Here is a 17,079-nt window from a genome sequence, read left to right on the forward strand (position 1 = left end):
TGACTCAAATTTTTCAGAAAAATGATTATTTAGAAAGTGAATGAAATTTAAAATTTGCACATGTCTCTGGGAAGTTCCAGCAAGTTCTATTTTACTTCAAACACAACTCAACCTAGGCTCCCGTGTTCAGACCAGCTTTTTCATCTGAAGTGAAATGCCAAACTCAAGACCAGAAAGCACAAGAAGCCTTGTCAGACCAGTCGTTCAAGAAGGGCCATTATTAAAACTGTTTGCCAAAATAAATCCATGGGTTTTTTTTTTAACCTGAAAAAACAACCTCCCTCTTTTAGCTTCCCTGCCCTTTCTTTGCTTTCCTCTTTCAGAAATGAAAGCCCATCTTCACCAAACCCCTCACTTCTCCGGGTGCCAAAGAAACCATGTTAGAAACCATGTTGTCTTCTTGTTTCAAAAAAGCAGCCACATGTTAGACAGTAGTGTGTTTTAATTCATTTTGAAAAACAAACTCACACGATTGATTCTTCAGGTCCCCTTACTTGGACCTGACATACTAGAGCCCAAACAACTTTGCATAGTTACATTAAATGGGGTCTGTGCTGCAAAGTCACTGGGTGCAGGTAGCAGTGAAACATTCCCAAGACAATCACTAGACATGCAGAATGCCAGCCAGAAGCATGGATCACTTTTCAGGGATCTTGCCGTAGGGAGCATGAGGCTGTATTTTGTGTGCTGTATAAGGTAGGCCAAGGGAGCAAAGCACCCCCTATTTCTCTGAACCTAAAGGGGTGTCTTTCCAAAAGAAGTGTCTTTTCATCATTAAACTTCAGAGCAAGATACTCCTCTGAGTTGTATGTGTTGCTTCTTGGAGACAGAAAGCCAAGCCACCATGAGCGTGAAAGCTGGCTGACCCCTCCCTCCTCATTCCCCAGTGTGGAGAGAAGATCTGCCATTCATCCCATGAATCCGAAAGAATCCCTCCCACCATCCCTGGGTTTAAGCATGGATGCAGGCCAAGCAAGCCTTGGACACCCAGGCCTGTTGCATTGTAGCTATGTTGGTGTATCCCATGTACAAGGTGGAAAAGTGCTTTGTTTCTTTACCTGATCCAGCTGGGGGAGGGGGTCTCCGGGGCTGCCTGCCTAATGGCCCCTAGCCCATGTGCTTATATTGGGATCGATCCCTAGGGATCTGCACCTGGTTGGCCGTCATTTTGTGGTGGATGTGGTAAATTGCCAGTGTTACCACAATGACGAGGCCTAAGATGAGTCCCAAAATCAGGGGCAAGGTTTCCTCCAACTGTTCTCGCTCATCCACCGGGCACTTATGCTCTGAAATGGGAAAGAAGAAGAAAGTGATCAGCTTCAGTCAAGATCTTTTTAATCACAAGTCCTCCTCTCAAAGCTAAAATCCTTTTTAGTTGGAAGTGGAGGTGAAAAGATTTCTCGACGAACATTTGGGGAGAACTTTTACTTAGACATAATGTTTCTCTGACCAATGATAAGGATGTACCACTTAATATTTCTGCACACTGTAAAATTAAAAGGCATCAATTAAATAAGGCAACATTCAGTCACTGGATTCCTGGCAGGTGCCAGTGAAACACCCAGATGATTGATTTGCACTTTCAGAGCTTCAGCGTTAAACACAAACTCCATTTTTATTGCTGGCTTAATTTTTTGACTTTTTATTGAAGTGTGTGTACACATAGAGAATTGCACACAATATACAGCTTTCAAACAGACTGAAAATAACGAGTGTTCATAATGATGTGAAGGCACTGGAACTCTTATACCTCCTTGGTGGAAGATGCTACAGCTACTTCTAGGAGCTTCTAGTCAAGGGAAATGTACACCTACGTTATAACCCAGAGTTCTAATCCTATTTACCTAAGAATAATGAAAACATATGTACACAAAAAGACTTGAGCACAAATGCTGATGGACACTTTATTCACAATAATCTAAAATGGAAACAACCCAAATGTCCATCAAGGTGGAATGGAAAAACAGACCCGTCTATTCATACAATGGAATATTAATCAATAATAAAAAGGCATGAGCTATGGCTATACTTAACACAATGGAGGAATCTCAAAAACATTATATTGAGTGAAAACTCTAAGACACATACTCTAAGAGCACATACTGTACGATTCCATTTATGTGAAGTTCAAGAACAGGTAAGTCTATGGTGATTGAAATCAGAAAAGTATTTACGTATGGGGAACAGGAAAGGGAACTTGTGGGTATGAAGGAAATACCCTATAGTTTGATCTAGGTAAGGGTTACATGGTTGCAAGCTGAGGTAAAAATGCATCAAGCTAAATACTTCAGATTTGTTCATTTTAGTATATGTAACTTATACTACAATTTTAACAAAAGAAAGTGCAGAAGTTGATGGATTTTCACAAGTGAACATCCCATGTAACCAGCACTTAGATCAGGAAAGAAAATGTTACCAGCACATTCCCAAGACAATCACTAGACATGCAGAATGCCAGCCAGAAGCATGGATCACTTTCAGGGATCTTGCCGTAGGGAGCATGAGGCTGTATTTTGTGTGCTGTATAAGGTAGGCCAAGGGAGCAAAGCACCCCCTATTTCTCTGAACCTAAAGGGATGTCTGATTCCATGTTACACCCTTACCCTCAAGACAGTTTAATAACCCTACGCTTCCGTTTTTACCTAGAACCAGAAAAGCAATTTTGGAGAAACCTGGGGATCACACAGTTTGTAGATCAGAGCAAAACTGCATTCTTAGAGGGAAACCTGGGTGGCAAAGCAGCTGACTCTTGATTTCAGCTCAGGTCCTGATCTGAGGGGCCTGGGATCGAGCCCCATGTCAGGCTCTGTGCTCAGTAAGGAGTCTGCTTGAGGATTTTCTCTCTCCCTCTGCCTCTGCCCCACCCCCCACTATCTAAAATAAATAAATAAAATCTAAAAAAAAAAAAAAAAAAGCTTATTCCTAGAAACCAGGAGACATTTGCTCAGGTGCCTTTGCTCCTTCTGGGTAACTGGTCGCCTTTTCCCTGAACTTATAAGCCACAATTAGAGAAAATAGGCTTTGATTTCTCTTCATAAAGACCAAGTTTTTAAGTCAGGGTGACATAGTAAACATTTATTGAGCACCAACTGTGTGCCAGGCTGCTCCAGAATCCACGCTGATACAGTCCTTCCTCCCACTCTCCTCAGCCCAGCAGAAAGGAGTCTAAGGTAAGAACCTCAGGAATCTTTTCTATTCAGTAGAACCTAGAAGACTGCAGGCAAACATACAACTTTGGAAAAGCTGTATACTTCACATGCTTGGTTTCTAAATTAACTTCCAGTTCTAAGAACAAAGATTGATTCATTTAATCCCCCTGGCAACCCTATGAGAGAAATAGTATTGTACCCATTTTACAGATACGGTGGAGTGAGGCTAAGTCATTTGCCCAGGGGAAATGAAGCCCCAATCTGAATTCCAACAGCCTAACCCAACAGCACAGCAGGATGGCACTTAGCTGAAAGGAGCTGGGGGGAGAGTTGGGGTCAGGTCCGTAGCAAACCTGAGCTACTGGCATGTAAAGGCTACAGAATCACAGGGTGGGCAGGAAGGAGGGCTTCTGGGCTCCATGGCTCTACATACTGCTCACCTAGGTATGTTCAGTTTCTGAGAATTCAGTGGGGGTACATATTTAGTACTAAGAGGTAGGAGGGTACTTTTGGAGGGGATGGGTAAGTTGATTTTTCTGGATGGTAGTGATGGCTTCATAGGTGTATTCTGAAGTCAATTTTTTTTTTAAGATTTTATTTATTTGACAGAGATCACAAGTAGGCAGAAGGGCAGGCAGAGAGAGAGGGAGAAGCAGGCTCTCTGCTGAGCAGAGAGCCCAATGCGGGGCTCCATCCCAGGACCCTGGGATCATGACCTAAGCCGAAGGCAAAGGCTTAACCCACTGAGCCACCCACGTGCCCTCTGAAGTCAATTTTTATCACATCATACATTTATGTATGTGTGGCTTATTACATTTCAATTATAACCTGAATAAAACTATTTAAATAAATAAGTAAACATATACATACATGCATTCCCCAACTGAAAAAAAAAAAGATATTTTTACAAAGAAGATTTTTAAAAAGACATTTTGGCAAATTCAGGGAAAGGACCCATTATTAGCACTGAACTGAACCTTTCTCTATTGCAACCAGAGGACTAAAAAGAATTAGTAGGGAATTCTCTTTTTCACTATTTAGTTCAGCTCTAATGAGTCCCACACTTTGGGCATCAGCCTGCTGTCCAATATACCCATTTCTCCAGGGAAAAATCTAGCTGTCATTATAAGGTGTACCAGAGACAGCTATGGGCCCAGAACTCCATACCCAGAAGACTGATTTTTCCCCATGATACCATATTGCCTCTTTAAAGAGAAAAATGAGTAGAAATGGGGTTTCCTGGTGCAGGGATTTTGTTAACAACAAAGGCTATTTGTTTTCCTCATAACAACTGTTGCCTGTGTAATGTTAATGTAGACTGTGGCTTTCTTCATTTTCTATGTGCTCCTTGCAAACTTAACACCCTGACATTCATAATGTACCCCTTTCAAGCACACTTGAGCTTATGCTAATGTGGAAAATTTGGGAAAGCACCTAGGTCACCTAAGGATGGGGTCTGGTTGCCAGGAGAACTAACCTTTTGATCAGACAGTTGGAAATTCCATCCCACTCCCTTGATTTACAGGAAGGAGAAAGTGCCTGGAGATGGGGTTCAACTACCAATGGCCAGTGATTTAATCACTCGTGCCTATGGAATTCTCAATAAAACCCCAAAGGATGGGATTCAGAGAGCTTCTGGTCGGTGAACACTTGGAGATTTGGGCAGAGTGGTGGGCTTGGAAAGAGCATGGAAGCTCCACCCTCTTTCCCAATGCCTTCCCCTATGTGTCTCTTACAACAGCCGTTCCTGAGTTCTATCCTTTTATAAGAAACCAGTAATCTAGTGAGTAAAATATTTCTCTGAGTTCTGTGTGCCTCTCTAGAATTCAAGGAGAAGGTCATGGAAACCTCCAACAGCAAGGTGATCAGAAGTCCAGGTGATAACCTGGACTTGGAGTTTGTGTGTGAAGTGGGGGCGGGGAGCAGTCTTGTAGGAAGGAGCCCTTAACCAGTGGTATTTATGGTGTCTCTAGAGAGACAGTGTCAGCAGTAAGTTGAACTGCAGAACACCCAGATGCTGTCAGAGAATTTCTTAGTGGTTGGAAAAAACACCCGCACGTCAGAACTGGTGTATGAATCATACTGCCCAAAGTATTATCTTTAAATGGATAATAACTTTGGTATAGTAACGGGGGGAATGACATCCCATATCCCATCCTTTAAGGAAGGCACTGGAGAAAAGCATAATGTATTCTGACAAAGAATATTATGGTTAAAAAACTATTGTGATTGACTTCTTTTTTTGGTTTTGGTTTTTGTTTTGTTTTAATTTTTAATTTTGTTTTAATTCTAGTATAGTTAATATACAGTGTTATATTAGTTTCAGGCGTACAACAGAGTGACTCAACAACTCTATATATTACTAAGTGTTCATCGTGACAAGTGCACTCCTTAATCCCTGTCACCCAGCCCCCCACCCACCTCTCCTCCAGTAATCATCAGTTTGTTCTCTATAGTTAAGAGTCTGGTCTTTTGGTTTTTTCTTTCTTTGTTTGTATTTTCTTAAATTCCACGTATGAGTGAAATTGTATGCTATTTGTCTCTCTCTGACTTATTTCACTTAGCCTTATAATTGTGGTTTACTTCTTAAGAAATATTTTTGGTTGTCTTAGGAAAAACCTGAACTAAACACACCACAGAAAGGGGTATATAAAGGGAGTATTAAACTATAATAATAATAATCATGGGAAAATAATAAATAATAATAATTTTAATAATCATGAGATAATAATCATGGGAAATAATAATTATTATTATATTTATTATATATAATTACATTAATATAATTATATTTATTATATACATAACTAATAATAATTATTATTATCATCATCATGGGAAATAAGGGGATGCCATGGGGTCCCCTTAAAAACAATAATAATAATCATGGGGGGGATGTCAAAAATTATCATGAAAAATACTGAATCCCCATCTTCAGCCACCCATATCTACTAGGTTGTCAAATAAGGGGGAATTCATGAGTCTGCCATCCCTTATCCACCATTCCAAAACCCACAGAGCTCTGGAAGCTCAAAGTTCTCTGTATTACTCATTTGGCAGCAACCCTGGACTTGAACCAATGTCATGACGTTCATGATTCTCATTGTACTTAGAAAGAAGTTTCACCAGTTTCTCCAGAGGGAAGAGAGAATAATAATATAACTGATTGCAGGGCACGCCTGGACTCTTCAGGGCTTTTCCGTCATATACGGACAATAATATAATATCGTCTTCCTAAAATCTAAAGTCCTGAACTCATCTACCCCCCCAGGGGTTCTAAATGAGAGGCTGTGAGCCCATAGATCATAGATCACACTCCACGTTCAGGCTCAAGCTAATGTCTTCAAACTCTGCTTCTAACCCAGAGAGGGGAAATGTTCTACACTTGAACTCAGAACACAGGTATATACACATAACTAAAACCAGAGCTTCACAAAACAAGACATCTCCTGACCTTGTGCATCTGAAAATTTCTCCATGCCAGTCCATTCTCTTGTACTTATAACGGTACTGGCCAGGACCCACTAAGACAGGAGGTGCCACCTTTTTTATACCAGTAATGATGAAACCATCACCCTTTTTCAGAATCCTGCTTACAAATGCAGAACCACATAGGACTACAAAGGAAACAGATACACTGAAATTCAGCTATCAAAATATCTTTAAATAAGTTGGGAGAAAGTCATGTGTGTCATCCTTTATAAGTACACACACTGACTGGGATAAAGTAATGAGAAATAATGAGTAATGAGGAGTATCAAAGTAAATGCAAAGTAGTGAGAAGCATCACTGTCACTTTGCAAGGTCTGCACCCATGAATGTGGGATTAAAAATACCTATGATTTCTCTTGGTGACAAGGTTACCACTATTTATTAATTATTAAGTAATTATTACCACTAATATTACTGCAAGTTGTTATTTTCATTTATAATTGAAAGGGATATTAAAAGTTAAAAATTGGTAAAATAAAGATGCAATTTTTTCCCATTAAAATACACACCCTCCAGAGTATTATCCACAGCCCCTATGGAATCCAGGATTAAGATTCTGTGCAATTCCTTCTAAAACAAGGAAGGCCCTAGATCTCTGCCTGGGAGAAGAATATTCTTTGGCTTTGCCTACACTGAATCTGGCTTTGCATGCTCAGAGGCCCTTAACTCCCCGTTCATCTCCACAGGGTTTGGGGTCCCTCATGCCTCTGCCCTGGCTGGGCTCAGGGCCCTAGAATGGCTTATGGCTGGAAAAGACAAGAACCAGTCTAGTCTAGTCTAGTCATGGGAAAGAACCAGATGAAGACAGAACAGACAGCAGAGGGTAATCTGTTGCCAGTTGTCAGTGGCCAAATAAGATTCCCTCAATCATAAATCTAATGCCCCCACTAAAATCCTGATTCATCTTAGGTTCTGTTATTTAGTCCATGTTTTTATTTATTTATTTATATACTTACTTATTTATTATTCATTTATTTGTTTGATGACCACCATTTTTTGTGTGTTGGATGGTTTGATGACCATCTCAATGTTGTATTTACTCCCAGAGGCTGTCCAACTCCCAAAACTCTTCACTGCATCCTAAATGGACAGCACCGAGATGGGCAGTGGGCAAAACAGCAAGCTGCCTGCTTTTTCAAGCTCTGTTAACAGCACAGACCGTTCCTGTTCGAGGAAAGGACAAATCTTTTCCTGGCTGGGCTTCCTCCACACTGACAGGGCAGCTGGAGGGAGGGGCTTACCCCTCTTCCCATTTTCTCTGGACTGGCTCTAGACTCCCGTAACCTCAGCAAAATGTATTTTGTAGACTGAGAGACTGTTAGCATGAGTACCCGAGGCTGAAGACAAGCAGATCCTCTCACCAAGATGTAAGCACTAGCAATAAAAAAAAAAAAAAAAAAAAAAAAAAAAAAAAAAAAGATAATAAAAGCAATTATTGAGAGATGCTACTGTGCATGAGGCATATGGCATGGCAGGATAAGCTCATATATCCCAGTACCTAGGTGCAGCAGACCTAGATAGTGTCTTATTGCCTTGACATTCACTAGTCCCACATATTCCAGCAGGTTTTGCCTACAGGGCAGGTTAGAAGTCTAAGAAAGTCTACACCGCTCCCCAACCCCAGCAGCCATCAATGATGGATGGGAGTCGGTGAGTAAGTGCCATTTTCCCACTATCTCAGGCCAGATAGTCAGAGGTAGGTTCTACACTCCCAGAGATTCCAGCTGTGTAAGTCCCAGCAGCCACAGTGGACACCTGCTCGTTAATGCTCCTGTTACTGGTAGTCTTGCCTTCCTATCTCACCTCCCCAGCATCCTATCAGTGCTCTCTAGAATCACCTCCTAAATAAACCACTTGCACTTACATACTTGCATGGGATCTGCTCTTAGGAGAACCCAGCTTGAAACACTGTGTTCCAGGACAGCACCAGGAATATTGAATTCTACAAATGGCTCAGCTCCAAGGCCCCACATGAGGGCTTCACATCCCAGCCCTCGACATAGTTCTTAGCAGTACTTAACAGGATTATCTCCCCCTCGATGCTTACCCAGGAGATCCTGAGGAACAACCACCCAGGGTGACCCAGATTGGGGCTGGTAGATGCTAAGTAAGCCACAGGTCTATACAAGGCTCTGAATCATCATCAGCTAAACCTTCCTGCACTTGAGGTGAGATGTGACAGCTAGCCACAGGGGGCTCTACTAGGGACTGGTGTACAGAGCAAGGTAAGGCCTGTTCATTACCGCTAAAACACAGATCTGGGTAAAATAGAGATCAGGTGGCATCTCCCAATCACACTGTTAGGAATACTAATAAAAAACTCACAAATTCAGGCGACCTGACACCCTTCGTAAAGGCGCCTCCCACGTTCATGTTTTATTATAGCTGCTCAGCGGGAGGAGCTGAAACTCTGAGAGGATAAGAGCACAGGATCTGATCCCCAAAGCAGGCTCTTGCCCCAGCCCCAGCAGCCACCAGGAGGACGGACTTCCCTAAGAACCTCACTTCTCTGAGCCTCGGTTTCTCTGCAGTAATCTGGGATCTCAGCGCCTTCTTTACAGGTTGGTTGGTTAGTTTGCTTATTTCTCCCCCTTGAGAACTGAAAAGGGACCAGCCTCTCTGTGGTCACTTTTAAATGCCTGTTAAACCCGAATCTTCCTTAAAGGGGAACAGAGACACCCTCTGCATTCTGTATGTGATTATATTAATCACATAATCTTCTGTGATTATGCATACGTAAAATTTGCCTTTCATTCAAGCCATTACAATTCTCGGGCTGATTTTTTTGCCTGTCAGTGTGGCATTCCTCATCCCAGCCCAGCCAGAAATCTTCTAGGGCGCTCAGAGGGACGCACTACAGGGACTTCACTGTGGAAGGACACGTTAATCGACCCCAACTGCGAAGCAGGAGGTGCCTTGAACTACAGGCTGATCGTTGTCCATGAAAGTGTGTTGGTTACAGAAATGAGCCAAAGTAGCCTCTGTGTATTGGCCCCTAGGTGGTTCATTCCTTCACTGCAGGCTGAGACCATTAGTTCGAAAGCCTGCCATGCCCAGCTCAAATTTTTACACATCTAGCTATTTAAAAACCAGCCCAAACAAACACATCTTCAGCTACTTGGAGCCTGCCTGCTTTGCATACCAAACCTCCTCACCCACCAGGTGTTACCTAATTGATAAGCGAGGGCCTTACAGGTGTTAAGACCTTAGCTTCCACCGCCCCTCAGAGCTCTCAGACCCAGAGACTCCTTACCATGCTGCTGAGCCATATCACCTAGACACATATGCCCCCATCCTCCCCAGAATGTCTTTTGCCCTCCTCCCCTTCCAGATGGTGGTCCCCATACATCTCCCTCTGGACAGTCTCATGCTCTGAGCAGCTTCCCCCTCATGCAAACCTGTCCAAGTACCACCAAATCAAACTTGTATGTTACTGCCTCTCCTTGATCAGCTCAAGGTCCCTCAAACCCCCTACAGTATTCCAAAGATCAGCAACATCCCCAGGGAGCTTGCTAGAAATGGAGCACCTTGGGCCCCGCCCCCAGACCTACTGAACCAGACTTGGCATGGTAACAAGATCACCACAGTTGTGCACAATGCAGCGGAAGATCTGTGTGCACACTGCAGCTGGAGACATGCTGGTCTAAGAGAGCTCTGTTGAGGATCAGGGTTGTAGCCAAGCTCAAAGCACTAAAGGGATTTATGGGATAGAGATGTCAACTTCTACTGGAGCAGCTTTCAGCCCCATGGGTATCCAGTAATCCATTTCACTGACCCTTCCTTGTTTTTCTTAGAGTCTATTAAGCAGGCAGGTGTGAAATTTCAGACTGTCAGTATGGCCCCCTTACACAGAGAATTAAGTACTTCATTGGAAACGCTTTGGCTGTAGGTCCTGCGCACACCTGCCAGCCACAGGCACAGACCCCTACAGTGAGCGTGCACACGTATGACCAGATACTGCCGCCTCCCTCACTGGGGTAGGGGCAACACATCAGAGCCTCCTGAGCTTCTATTCTGGGAAAGGGGAGGGGCAAGTGCCAAGTCCCAAAATAGCACCCCAAAAGGAATGCCTTGTATTCTACCAAATCAAATAAAATGATCTCTTACAAAACACAGTGGGGGGCAGGTGCTGAGAGGCACAGATGGGAGGAGCGGAAAAACAAAAGTGCCCCTGCCACACAAAGGCACAGGGATCCAGTGACTGATTCTGAATGAGGCTTGCCTCCTCCCAGGAGCAGGATCTTTGAGCCCCAGGGCACCCTACGGGAGGGGACATCCTAATTATTACCCAGAAAAGCCTGAGTGAGAAAAGTACAATTGGCTGGTGCTTAATATATCTGTATTTTAGAAAGTTCTATATGCTTACAAACTCTTGAAGTCTACCCAGCAACCGTGCCACTCCAGGACGGGGAAGTGGATAAAAACTCTTTTTCAAACAAAAGATGCCCATTAAGGCCATGCCGTGAACTTCACTGATGTTCAGGAAAATGCTTCTGGCCCTTACTCAGTACCCATTTATTTTCACTTTGCAGAGGGATTTGGTTTCTCAGTTCGCAAATGACTGTAAGAATCAATATGGAAATAAGGGAGAATGAGTGAAAGTGAGGCTGTGGGAAGGACCTAAAGGCAGCCATCATAGCACTAGTAGCACCAAAAAGTAAGGACATGCCTGCGAACAGCTAACCATTTGTTTGTTTGTTTACAAAGAGTAAATAGAGACTATACAAAGGCCCCTTATAAACTCACAAGTATCTATCAGAGGGACCATGGGGACTGATTCTACACAGTCCTAAATGTGCCTCCTGAATTCCTGGTCAGCAGTAATCAATTACATGTTCAATTACATTTAATTATAATTAATATTTTCAGCTTAAGAAAGACACTGTTACATTTTAAAAATACTTCTATAATCAGATTTTTTTTAATGCAATGGTTTTGATACTCAGAGTTTAGTTTCACTTTTTCTGGAAGAGCCATTAAAATGGATCTCTTCCCTAAGTGTGTGGAAGTAAGTGTTGCACCGACTTAGGAAATATATTAAATTCTGCTTCATCTGACATTCAAGCATTTGGAAATTTCTGTTAATCGTGTCCATGGCTTCAGAATATCAATTCGGCCAGATTTCCCTGGGCATCTACAGTGTGCCAAATGCTGTATTAGGTGGTAAAAATACAAAAATAAAGAAAGAAGTTGGGTCTTCTGTCAAAGACTATTTAACTTAAGAATGCCCAAGAGGTCCTTAATCATCCTGGTAGAGGTGCCGGTAGATTGTATTCAGTACACTTTGAGTTGGGAGGGGAATTTTATGAAAGCTGGATTCCCCGGGAAATGATTTAATGATTTGTGTATGATACAGATGGGGATTCCCTGATATTCTGTATATACCAATGGTTGTATTCACCTGGGGACCCCCAGCCCAAAGGAAGGTATCTATAAAGCAACCAGAATCTCTCCCCATTTCTTAATGACCTTCTCCAGACAAGAAAGAACAAATGAATTTAAAATTTTACTTACCCTGCATTTGCCCAGTGTAAATATGTGCTAGATTCAGATAAGCTACAGAAATGTGCCCACCTCTGGAGGGCTGCAGAGAATCAAGAGAATGTGGACATCCTGAACCTGCCCACCTATATCCTGCCTGACCCACTTACAGAGACCAGAACAGACTGAGAAGAAGCCCTTCTCCACACCCCAGAAGGAAAAGATCAGGTACCCTCCCTTCCCAGAGCCTCAACGGGTTCCTCCCCACAAGGTTGAGTGTTGGAGTAGCACAGGTCTTCCTGAGTCTCTCTGTCTCTCTGTGACGTGTGCAAGCGTGTGCAAGGACACGCGTGCACACCTGCACACACATCATCGACTACATTCTAGCCACACGAAAAAAGACTGGTAAAACCTACAGCTGAAGGTGCCTGAAATAACATGGAGAAACTGAGGCCTCCAGAAGCAGAGGACCTTTTGCAATCCAAGGCTCACTACAGAAGTACTTGAGATTTTAGCTGCTTTTTCATTGGGAAACTTGCATCAAAATTATATACAGGTTTTCCAAATGGACCCTGTTACGTCTCTCTCCATCAGGGTTCCTCTTTGGTAAAGGATGGGAGGAAAGAAAAGATAATGACATAAAGAAAGGGATGGAGGGAGCAGGGAAGGGAAAATGAGAGAAGAAGGAATGGAGAGAAGGAGGAAAGGAGAAGAAGCCATCGAAGGAAGTTGATACCGTTCCTAAAATATTATAGCGAAAGGAAGTGTCCTGTCAGCCTAAAGAAAATACAAGCAGTAACAGCCTGGGACCCCCACAGGTCCCTTTCCCCATGATGTCAGCCTTCCCTTGGCTCCAGCCTTCTCCTCCCACTGCAATCCCCACCAACCTACCTTCACTGAAGACAAAATCAGAGATGATGTCGAAAGGCTGGATGTGGACTGCGGACAGAATCATGGTGACTGTCTTCTGTGGATCACTGGAGGCTAGTGAAATGGATTGCTGAGCTTGACACTCATAGGACTTCCCAGCTGGGGTGACCAAGGCAGAGAGGCGATGGGAGTTGGCTGTGTGCTTCCCAGCTGCAGGGAAGACCCAGAGCAAATGTGAGGACCCGCTTCCTGGCAGAATCCTAACCTCCTAATCTCCTGTGCCAGAGAGCTGGCTCCTGATTCTCAGCTCCAGTCACCATTCTAATCCTCTGTGTTGCCTTGCAGGGGCTGGGACTCTGCTAGAAAATCAAGCGGTGACAAAGGACAAGTACACCCATTGTTTCATGAGCTCCTTAAACACTGATTAGAAATTTTTTGTCTGGAAGAGGAGAGTGGTACCTAAACATCCAACCATTTTTTTTTTTTAACTATATAAACCCTGACAATGGAAATTCCAAAGAAAGAGTGACTTGATCTTTCACATTTCACACTGATCCACACTGAATAAAATATCTTCCTAAACAAAGCAGGGCTAATTGCTTCTGCACTGGGCAGATGTCTTGGTACACACATATACTCTTTGGAGGTCTGCCCCCTTTTTCTCTTTTTCTGGCACATGTTTGTGGATTTTGTTTTGTTTTTTTTCTCTTTTCCAATTTTTTTTTCCAGTGGTGGGAGAAGGCATCTACTGTATTTGGGGGAAGTATTTGAATTGATGAAGAAAAGAAAATGCTTTTTACTATAATGATTAAAACAGGTAGAAAGGGAGAAATGACATGAACATTCTCTCATGTGCTCAATAAAAATCTTTTCCCAACCTAGATGCCCAGGTGATGGAAGGCCTTACTAGGATATTAGACAGTTTATTAAATAAATAAATAAGTTAGGTAATTAATTAATTCAGGTGTGGTCTTTGATGGTGCCTGCACATGGGAACTTTATTTGGGGAATGGCTGTTGTTCTTGCCACGATATTTTTGGAGGATCTGGGTGCGTTGTGGGAGTGATGGGAAGGAAAAGCTAATAAATTAGGACACGTTCAGAATCCGCTCTGGGGTGGCTGCAGTCCATGACGGAAGATGGAGTGTGAGCCCTGGGGACAGGAGCAGAAAAAGATACTGGAGGCTATCAAATCCTGAGCAAGAGAAGCCACACGGACCCTTTCAAGTTTCCCCGCATGAGAAGAAAAACCAGGGTGCAGGAAAAAAAAACCCAGCTCTGCCCTTCTCCGTGCTCCTTTAAAGGACAAAACATAAGAGATCGTCCTGAAGCGGCCAGGAGATCACAGGCTCTCCAGAGAAGGCTCATCCAGGATCAAGCTATGGGTGACTGGGTGATGGGCTGGTCCTTGGTTCCTTGCGCATGTACAAGGCCTAAGGCCCAGGGCACAGACGCACTGGTGCTCTAGCTTTCCTCTACGTTGGCGAGAAAGCCCAGGGCGGACGTGGCCTGGGAGTGCAGAGTAAGGATCAGTTTCCATAAAATTTCCGAATCTCTCCAGGGCTGTGCTCTCTGCAGTGCCCGCGGTCTCCCCGTCTCCCTTCCCAGCTCTGAGACCTCTACTCACCACTGACTGCGTCTTTAAAATGGGTCTTCTCCGAAGAGTCGTAGACAAACTGGACCTTGCTCAATCTCCACGTCGCCTCGGGTCCCTTGGACGCGTTGTGACTTTCCTGCCGAGCGGGGGAGGAGCGCGTCACTCGCCCCCACGGCTGCTCCGTGAGGAAACCGAGAGGCGGTCCCCGCCGACACCCACCCCCAGGCAGCACTGCCTCTGAGCGCCCCGCTCCGGGTTACCTTCACAAACAGCATTTTGAGCGCATAGGCGCGATCCACCCAGAACACCTGCAGCTCGGATTCGTTGTGGCCACAGCGGCCCTTCACCTCCGCTCCCCGGGTCAGTGAGATATCGGCCTGTTCCGTGATCAGCTGGGAACACAGACGCCCCGCACCCCCTCAGAGAGCCCGGCCTCCGTGGGGCTGTAAAGGGCAGTGCGTCCAAACTCGGGGTTGCACGCCTGGGCGCTCCTTTGCGCGCGCGCTCCCAGGTCCGGGAACATGCGGTTAGATGCTCTACGTGCAGACCCGGCCGTTAGGGAAGCAGAGAAAGGGGGTTTACTTTCAAAGCAGGCAGGGTGAGCAGAAGGCGTTACAAGCCGGAACCCCCATGCAGCATTCGGGAACAGCCTGCAGGGGCGCAGAGGGGAAAGGCGGGCGACCCAGGTCTTCACGGGGCCTTGAGGGAGGGTGCCCTTCGCCCCTGGAGCCCTAGGAGCAAGCCGGGAGGGAAAAGGTTCCTTACATCGACATAATTGCTGGCCCACACATCATAAGGGACAATAAATTTGGCTGCGAACTCGGCCATGAGACACGTCGTCCCATTTTCCCGCACCACAAATATATCTTTTTCAGGGTTAGTGGAAAGGCCTGAGAGATTTTCCACTTCTTGTTCTGCTGTGATTCGAGCCATTGTATCTGCGGAAACACCCCCCCCCCCAAAATCCTATCGATTCCGGGCTCAGCAAGCCCACGCGTCGCGCGCACAAGGGTGGAAATATCGTGGTCTGCCGGCTTTGGGGTGATAAAGTTCCTTGCCTGCTGCTGTGTGCTCTGCGAGCCGTTTCTCTAACCTAGCGCCGACAATTTTAACTCCACTGCTGCTAATTTATAATAAAAATAAAAATAAAAAAATGTAAAGCCTTACTATTTGGTAAGGCTTTTTTCCTTCATCTTAGGCTTTTAAACCGAATCTTTCTTGCCAGTGCTCTGACCCCACAAAGCAGGCTCGCATAGCTTTGTGTCTGGGCTGTGCGGTACAGGTGTGTGGCCCTCTGGGGAATTCCCTGCCACTGGCGGGAAGGCCCTCCACCCCCACCCCTCCCAACCCCCAGAAAGAAAATAGCAAAATGTAAGGGACACATTTTGACCTTAAGCTACTGGTTTTACTCTGCCTGTTCTATTTTCAGCAAATAGTGCACCCTGTCCTCGCGGTCTCCTAGACACTACTCACGGAACAGCATCAGGAGAACTCGAAGTCTGTAGACGCTGGGAAAGGCTCTTCCTCTGAGATCCATGCTCGCGGTGCAGAGAATGAGGCCAGATGTGCTGCTGCAGAGGCCGCCCGAGAGGGAATCCCTCAAAGTCGCCGCTGGAGTGAGCCGGGGTGAGCGAGGGGCGGGGGCACCGAGAGGGAGGAGGGAGGGAGCGCGTGTTCCCTGCGCGCTGGCGAAGACTTGGTGGCGGGTGCCGCACCGACCCGTGCAGGCTGAACGCGAGGAGGCTCACTGCGGAGGAACGGAGCGCGAGGTGAGAGAGCTGTCCACGGCTGCGAGTACTGAAAGGGATCCGGTGTGTTGCAGGAGTGATTGTTGTGCCTTAGCTTGCGTAGATAGCCAATGAGATTTTGGGGGGGCTAAAAATTTTCCCTGAGTCTGTTTCCTGTTCTGCAATTGCATCCGCAAAGATGATTCTGTCCGGAGAAACTTAACAACACTCTCAGACTTATTCAATATCCCTACCAGGTACAGTTATTAGGTGGTGTAGATATCACATCCCTGGAGTCCTGGTTTCTGAAAATACATTTGGTTGCTGAAAGAAAATGGGAGAGCACAAATTGTTGCTGCTTCGGGGGAGGAGAAGTAGGCAGAAATAGAGAAGGAAAATGCTATGGCAACAGTTTCTTGCATTTGGAGACATCCCCTTCTCTCCCCTGCTCTCAATGAGCTAATGAGTTTAAAGTTAAATTGACGCCTCCCTAAATGAGGCCGTCAGTCAGTGCAGTAGTCTGGCTTATTTTCTGTTAGTTTTGCTCTCTGACTGCATGAGGGCTAAAAACTCTGGGGTCACCTATTCTCCATATACTGCAACTTTTCGGCCAAGAAGAATGTAAGTGAACAGGAAGGTTGTGAGGGTTCTTTAGAATCTCCTAGGACAGTAATGTTATATAGTTATGTAAACATACACACAAGCAGATACTACTCTACAGCCTCTAATGGGATGAAAAAAACAAATACTACTGGGCTAATTCC

At 44.8% G+C, this 17,079-nt stretch overlaps 1 protein-coding gene across 1 annotated transcript; it reads right to left on the reverse strand.

Moving 5' to 3' along the window:
- Positions 1-430: 430 nt before the first annotated feature.
- LAMP5 (lysosomal associated membrane protein family member 5) lies at positions 431-16,694 on the reverse strand. Its single transcript, XM_004751551.3, has 6 exons — positions 16,062-16,694; positions 15,354-15,526; positions 14,849-14,980; positions 14,619-14,724; positions 13,014-13,202; positions 431-1,286 (listed from the first exon to the last, which is right to left on the reverse strand). Exons 1-6 carry the CDS (start codon positions 16,123-16,125, stop codon positions 1,108-1,110), a joined length of 843 nt encoding a protein of 280 aa, XP_004751608.1. The 5' UTR covers positions 16,126-16,694; the 3' UTR covers positions 431-1,107.
- Positions 16,695-17,079: the final 385 nt, after the last annotated feature.

The sequence above is a fragment of the Mustela putorius genome, unplaced genomic scaffold (assembly GCF_011764305.1).
Source record: "Mustela putorius furo isolate JIRA1106 unplaced genomic scaffold, ASM1176430v1.1 tig00000874_pilon_pilon_pilon, whole genome shotgun sequence".
NCBI classification, from domain to species: domain Eukaryota; kingdom Metazoa; phylum Chordata; class Mammalia; order Carnivora; family Mustelidae; genus Mustela; species Mustela putorius.